Here is a 7,167-nt window from a genome sequence, read left to right on the forward strand (position 1 = left end):
TATTATAAATATTATTAGCAGATGGCAACTAAACTGTGGTTACACCAACAACATCCGTCCCCATTGGTTTTGGCTCTCGGACAGTTTTCTGAAATGGCACATCTAAAATGCAAATGTACAGGGACTGTGCGTCACCAGCACGTCCCCAGAGATGTCCCCATGGACAGTCTGGGGCTTGCAAAAAAGAGTCAGGACGCAGTAAGTTTGGCCGGCATGGGGCCAACCACGTGCTACCTCATCTCAGGGAGATCTCGGTGCAGGCAGTCACCCATCGCACCGACCCTCGCAGGGCAGCAACTGCGCGGGCTCCCCGAGGGCTAGAAAGTGCAAGATGCTGGGCAGTGCCACGGCACCCGCGGAGTCTGGCAGGACAGGACCCTGCGTACATTGATTTCCTTCCCCGACTGATGTGCTCAGCCTCACAGCATCGCTCTTGCAGGCATCAGCCTGAAGGCAGCAGAGTCCAAATTATTTTGCGTTTCCACTGACCCCCTGCCAGGAGAGCACCCACCTTCTGCTTGGTTTTGTCAGCCTGACCCTGTGGGCCATGCACTCATGAAACCGAGTCTGAATTCAGCGCAATCCTTCACGTAGAACAAATGGGAGGAATCAGCCTCTTGTCTCACCTGGAAACACTCTTCACGGTTATATTTGACTTTTAATTATTCTCTAGCTCTATTATTAATGTTTACTTTCAAGACAATTGTGAACTATCTTGAAATGCTTCAGTAAAATACCTTAACTCGTTAGAGCATTATACAACTCAAGGCTGAATTCAAGCAAGCTTGAAAAAGCCTTGACTCGTGCTGGACTGTTTCTGCAGAAGTAGACTCATAAAACTGTTACACCAACAACTGTGAGGGGCCTGGCATCCTATTCTTGTTTCATTTATATCTTTGAATTTTAATTCAGTGATTTTTCTTAAAATAACTTCTACCAACTATGCCTACAGTCCTTCTCTACTGCCTATTGATGTGGATAACTCTCGATAGTCATTCCACGGTTATGTTAAACATTAATCACAGACTTTTGCTGAGATTTCTGAAGTAGCCTAGGAGACTGAGATACATAATTCCTGTTTATTTTACCAGGCATTGTGCATCAAAATCCCCCAAGGTGGCTTTGGCTATGTCAGCAAAAACTGTATTTATGATTTAATATAAATATGGAATGACTATGGAGAATGGTAGACAAATCTCTGCCTTCATCTGTAATGTCCTACTATATTTTGCTTTTTAATTTCTGCTCATTTGACCAATCACTTTTAACTAGCACATTGCAAAATGCACTGCAATGTAACAGTGCAGTCTGAACATGGATGAAGTTAATAAAGAAGAACCTGGTAGCAAGAGCAAGTATTATCAGTAGTAGATTCTTGCAGTTAATATACCAGCCTACATGTAAATTGTACCGTTCTGTCCTGAAGAGTCAGTCCCAAAGCACTTAGCAAATTACATTCTGAAACTGCTTCTGCCTCTGAAACAGAAGCGCTGGAGCATCTTCTGTCTTTTGAGCAGGGTCAAAATTCAGCCCTAAGGCAGCGTGTGAATGGTGCAGCGAATTGGAGCTGCTTATCTCTGCAGGCCCAGACTAAAATTACTAGATCAGAAATGGGAGGGAGGTTACGTGATGATCTCATTTTAGTGCACAGGAGCTTTTTGAGTAACTCACAGAAAACACGTGTCCTAGTTTCCCCTAACTGTCCTGTTCCGATTATCTGCCAGGTTACAGGTCACACCAATTCCTTCCTGGGACTTAGATTCAGTATTTGCTTTGGAGTCGAAAGGGAGAGTTAAAGCCTCTTTTTCTGCAGCCTCACCTGTCTGTTCTTCTGTTGGAGGAGTTAACAGACCCCACACCAAACAGGTCATGCTCAGTTATTGCAATGTGCTGCCTTCTGCAGGGATGATGGACAATCAGGGAGGACTTAAGGTTATAGTCCTCAAGATCTTCTCAGTGTGGTAATACTTTGTCAAAGTACAACCACGTCAAGGCAAGTTTAAAACCAGTCCCACACTACCTGTGCCCTCTTCATTTCTGTCACAAAGTTCAGGGCGAGTTTTGCCTTAGACCACAGTGAAAGCAGGACCAAGTTTTTCCAAGGTGAATAAATCAGTGTGCAGCTTTTTGCATCCTTTGTAGTGTGCAGTCCTACAACCGTTCGTATACGCCACTGTGGTCACAGGCTTCCACCTGCCTACATAGGACACACGCTGGAGACAGGGCTAAGTTTTGCTTACAGCATAGACAGTCATCACTCAAAGTTTGGTCTTTCTCCTAGTTCCAATCTGGAAAAAATCACTTTGCTTGAAATCAGAAACTGATTTGCATCTCCATTTTGTATCTTCTTATAGCAAGGAATTGATGGGTGTGCTTGTGAATCAGCACGTTGGGAGGATTCATTTTTTTCTGGTGAAATCATAAATAATTGTTCTCCTCCACAAAGAAGAATCAACCTACGTTTCCAGAGCACTTGCAAAATGCTTTTTCTAGACTCCATTGCATAGCCTGATTTTGGAAAGTTCCTAAGATCTCTGGCTTTAGGAAAAAACCCATATAAATAGGGGTTTTCTGTTTGTTCTTGGTTTTTGTTTTTTGGTTGGTTTTTTTTCTAAGAGCTATAGTAGGAGTATTTCTTCAATACAGTTTTCAGAATATCACCATCAGGAAAGCGTCCAAAGCAAAAATAAGGAAACAGGATTCCTTGCTATATGCTTCAGGGAAACACAATTTCTAAATATTCTAGCAAGTTTCAAACTCGGCCGTCGTTCTGAGCAGTGACGATCTTAGCTTACTTGCTAGGAAAGCCTGTACCAGCTAGCAGCATGCACCGAGTCCTGCTGTTGCAGTCTTGCACTACTGCCTATAGCCTGCACCCACCAGGTGAGAGGGAAGGTGCAAGCCCCCCTCGTCGCAGCCACGGGGGCAGGGAGCACCGCAGCCCCCGGCTGTGCTACACCCAGGTCAGAGCACTCAGCAGCTGTGGGCCTGGTCTGAGCTCCCCGAGCCCCCCAAGCCTTCCCGCAAGAGCGTTCCAGGCATAAAGAACCGATAGGAGACAGTAAATTTGAGCAGGAAAGCAAATCTCTCCCTTCCCCCTGACACCAGCACGTTAAGATGAAATGCAAAGCCCGCTTGTTTTGTTCGGCGGCTCCGCACCACACGGAGCCAAGGTTTTCCATTTCCTTAAAAAACCCACAGCAAAAATTCAAACGCAATTGGCAACTCACCCGAAGTGGCTGGCTAAACTCATGGAAACGCAGAAGAGGAAGAAGTTTTTGATCATGATAAAGCCAGAGACCATCCCATTGTCCATTCCAGAGGAGAGGAGGAACGCAGGTGGTTGCTTTGGTAAAGGTGCAGCTGCTCACTTTGTTCTTACGCTGCAATGATACAAAAAAAAGATAAATTATTACGCGGACAAACAGCAGGATAGCCGAGTTCAGCTAACACCGCATCTTCTGGTATCTTGTGTTTTTCACAAACTTATCTAGGCTTATGTAAACATCAGCTGTTTATGTAAAATTGTATATCTTCAAGGACATGTTTTACCTTCTGCTGACAGCAAACTGCAACACAGGAAAAATTCTTAGTGGCCCAGTTTTCCCTTATATTCGTCCGTCATATAAGTAACTAAAGAAATAGTCACCATTTTCCAAATGCCAATTTCGACCCTTTACCTATTTCGACAACTTCCACACGCCTGCAAACCCAGGGCTGTGTGCAGCCTCCGCATCCTTTCCTTCCATCGCAATTTTTTCCCATTAAATACCCGGCTTCCCTTTCCAAAATCCCAGTTGAAATGCCAAGAAACACCTACTGCTTCTTGGAATTGACGCTGCTGATGCACGGCTTAGCAAAAAGAGGGTGGGATGATGGGGGGGTAAAAAGTGACCTTCCTCGCAAAGGCACATAAACCTCACGCTAGCATGAAGAATGACAGTAATGTAGCTGCTCCTGCGACTGCCGCTTTTCGGATACCTGCCTCAGCGACCAGATCACCAATTTCAGCATTGTGCGCTAACGTTTTCCTCCGTGCCCTATTAGAAAAGCAAAAAGCAAAAACCAAAAACCCAAAAAAACCCCACCCCAAACCCAACAAAAACCCCAAAACAACTCCCCAAAACACGCCCAGAGGGGAGCTGCCTGGATTTTCCACCTGAACCCTGTGCCCCCCGCGCTACACCGCTCGGCAACTTACTCTCCCCGCCCCGCCGGCGCAGCAAGGCGAAAAGCCCAGACCACAAGCCGCCCCCCGGGGCTCCCCCCGCCCGGCCCGCGCTGCCCCGCGGCGGGTCCCGCTCGCTCCGCGCCGCTCCGCACCGGGCACTGCGGAGCCGCCGCTCCCTTCCGCACCCGCGCAGCCCCGGCCCGTCCGCACCTGCCCGGAGACCGCCGCCCGCTCCGCTGCGCTGCGCTCCCCTCCGCCGCCGCCCGTTCCGCTGCGCTCCCCTCCGCCGCCGCCCGCGCACTGCGCCCCGGGGCGCTCCGCACCGCTCCGCACCGCTCCGCGGAGGGCGACACCCGCCCGCCCGCGCCCGCTCCGCCGCCCCTTCCCTCCTTCCCCTCCCACCCCCGCGGCGCCCCCGGGCGTGCCCCCACCCCGCCCGCCCGCCAAAGTTTCCCGCGGCCATGTGCGCGGCGCGGGGTGCAGCGGCGGCCGCCCGGGGGGTGCGGGCAGGGCTCCCCGCCGCCCTCCACCGGCCCGGCCGGGCGCGGGAGCCCGGCGCTTACCAGCCGCTGGCGGGGGGACGAGGGCGAGGGGGCGGTGTTTGCCCGAAAGTTGCGGAGCGGCAGCGGGAGCGGTGCGGGAGCGCCGGCGCTGCCTCCCCGCCGCTGGCAGGCGCGGCCCCGCCGCAGCGCCGCGCCCGCGCCCGCGCCGCCTCCGCGCCGAGCCCGCGGCCGGGAGCGCGGGTCGGTGCGCGGGGCGCGCCCGCCCCTCGGGGACCCCAGCGCGGAGCCCCCCGGGAGGGGCCGCGCCCGGCCCCGCCGGAGCCCCGGGAAGGTCCTGCGGCTCCCCGGCTCCCCGCCCCGGCCTCCCGGGAGCAAGCCCCGCCGGCCCCCCGCCCCGGGCAGCGTCCTGGGCGAGCCCGGCCGGCACCGACCCTCCGCGGGGAGAGCCCCTGCCCCTGCCCCGGCCCGGCCGTGCAGGTGTCGTGTAAGCGTGGGGCAGGGCCGTCCCCGACAGCGGGTGAGGCTTGCCCGTATGTAGACTCCTTACACACACGCATGTAAGCATATACACATATACACACCCGTACACACATAGATCTGTATCTGTAGTCCTCTTCTGCAGCCAGTGGACCTCATCTAAACCATCGTAACTCTTCAATGCTGAAGCGGGGATTTAACCCGCAACATTAACTCTTTATACATCCTCATTATTAGACATCCACGGGTTTTCTCGGTATTAAAAATTTCGGGTGGCCTGTGATAACTTCGAGGTTTCCTTGTGACTCTATGTAGTGTTATTCCAGAAAAATGGATGCACGGCTTCGCAACCTCAATATAGGGAGCGTTACGCTTGCTACGCGTCCAAGTCACATATATTATGTACTGCTTGCAGGTGTGGAAGGATTGGTGCGTTTAGAACTACCCAAAAGATGAAATGAGTGTTGTATAGTCCCAGTTCCTGTGGATTCCTTGAGATGCATGCAACATTTTGTAACACGCGCACATTACACGTGATAAATATGATTTCAATATTACTGCTGTGACCATACTTCGAAATAATACTCCAAACTCAGTTATTAAATTAGCAGATCTAACGAGGTAATGTCTGTCTTTCAGGCAACATTATGGATCAATGAAGCATTTGTCTTTTCCCTATATCCATAAAAAAGCTCTAGGAAATTAATCCCTCCACTGAAATCGATATTGATTCTGTAGCTCATCGCCATAGAGGGTGCTGCCATGCGCGTGCCTAGTTCACGGTCCGCACGGTTTGAACTGAAAACTGGTCCTTATGAATTTAAATTTTCCTTTTTTTTTGGTTATATGTGGTGCTTAGCTGCGTTCGGCTTTTCCAGCAATGATTTATGATCTTAAACGCAGAGCCAATGACATATGTTGTTCCTCGTTGTTCCTTAGTGACTTCAATAAATATGAAGTTGTGAATGAATGTTGCTATCAGAATAGCTTTCCCGGTGCTTAAAAATATCTGCGTAAAGTAGTATGAAGCACCAGTAGTTTCTCATGATAACGTTCTTGCCTAGGAGTGTTTAAATCAGATTTTTTACAGTGCTTTGATTTCTAGTAGGAACTATTCATACGTCCGTATAGGTGATGTTGTAAAAATACGTGATCTTTAAATAATTTTACAAAAGCAAGCCGGAGATGTATTGGCCTAGAGTTTCCCCGCGAGCGGGTGAGAGCTGCGTGCTCTTGGGCTGCCCTCTCCAGCTCTCCGGCGAGCAGAACCGGCCTTGATGCCTCTGACTCGCAACATCTTCTCCGCGAAGCCATATGCTGCAGCTCCACTTCACAGCACCAGCGGGAGAAAGCACGTAAGACTCGGGGAAGCGGAACAGCAAGAAAACGGTACAGAGAAGCCGAAAGAAAGAGGAAAAAAATAAGCGAGAAAGCGCCGTGCTCGGCGGACCGGCCAGCTGATCAACACCCGTGTCACGCAGAAAGCCGCGCTGGCCGTGACAGACGCCGCCCTGCGCCCACGCCGCGCGCAGCCCCACCGGCCTCTCCCGCGGGGCCACCGCCACCCGGGTGGGCGACCTGGGCCGCGGGCCGCAGTGCGCGCCGCCGCCGCCAGGGGGCGGCACAGCTCCACGCAGCCCCGGCGCGGGCAGCGCCCCCGGCGCCCGGCGGGCGGTGGCGCCCGAGGGCCGCGGCAGCCCCGGGCCCCGGCGGCCGCGGTGCGGGGCCGGCGGGCCCGGCGGGTCGTTCGCCGAAGAGGGCGCCCGGAAACGCCGCTGGGAAGCCGCGGCGTGCTGCGCGGCGCCGCAAGTGCAGGGAGAAGCAAGCGGCTGGGAGGAAAAGGTGGCTTAGGCGTCGCGGGTGGCCGTTTTACCCGCGGGGAAGCGCATCTGAGGGACCCTCACGGCAGCGTCGGGTTGTTGCCTTCCTGTAGCCCCGTCTGTGTGGTAGCGGTGTAACACCGACCCCGCTCTGTTTGCTGGCTAATTATAGCTAATGACGCAATGTGCCTGAAAC

General features: G+C 52.6%; 1 protein-coding gene across 9 annotated transcripts in view; it reads right to left on the reverse strand.

Annotated features, from left to right (window-relative positions):
* Nucleotides 1–4,873, reverse strand: part of GABRA5 (gamma-aminobutyric acid type A receptor subunit alpha5) — a 58,098-nt gene extending 53,225 nt beyond the window's left edge. For 2 of the 9 annotated variants that reach the window (XM_075523495.1, XM_075523562.1), the window contains exons 1-3: nt 4,735–4,872; nt 3,986–4,040; nt 3,231–3,383 (exon numbers count right to left, since the gene is read on the reverse strand). In XM_075523495.1, coding sequence (XP_075379610.1) covers nt 3,231–3,316 — 86 coding nt within the window. In that variant the 5' untranslated portion in view covers nt 3,317–3,383; nt 3,986–4,040; nt 4,735–4,872. Of the gene's footprint in view, nt 1–3,230; nt 3,384–3,552; nt 3,759–3,820; nt 3,909–3,981; nt 4,041–4,323; nt 4,389–4,734 lie in introns of those variants that run through there. The other 7 variants (XM_075523555.1, XM_075523545.1, XM_075523503.1 and 4 more) reach the window with 6 other exon arrangements.
* Between the last annotated feature and the right edge of the window lie 2,294 nt (nt 4,874–7,167).

Source organism: Mycteria americana, chromosome 1, assembly GCF_035582795.1.
Source record: "Mycteria americana isolate JAX WOST 10 ecotype Jacksonville Zoo and Gardens chromosome 1, USCA_MyAme_1.0, whole genome shotgun sequence".
Lineage (NCBI taxonomy): Eukaryota > Metazoa > Chordata > Aves > Ciconiiformes > Ciconiidae > Mycteria > Mycteria americana.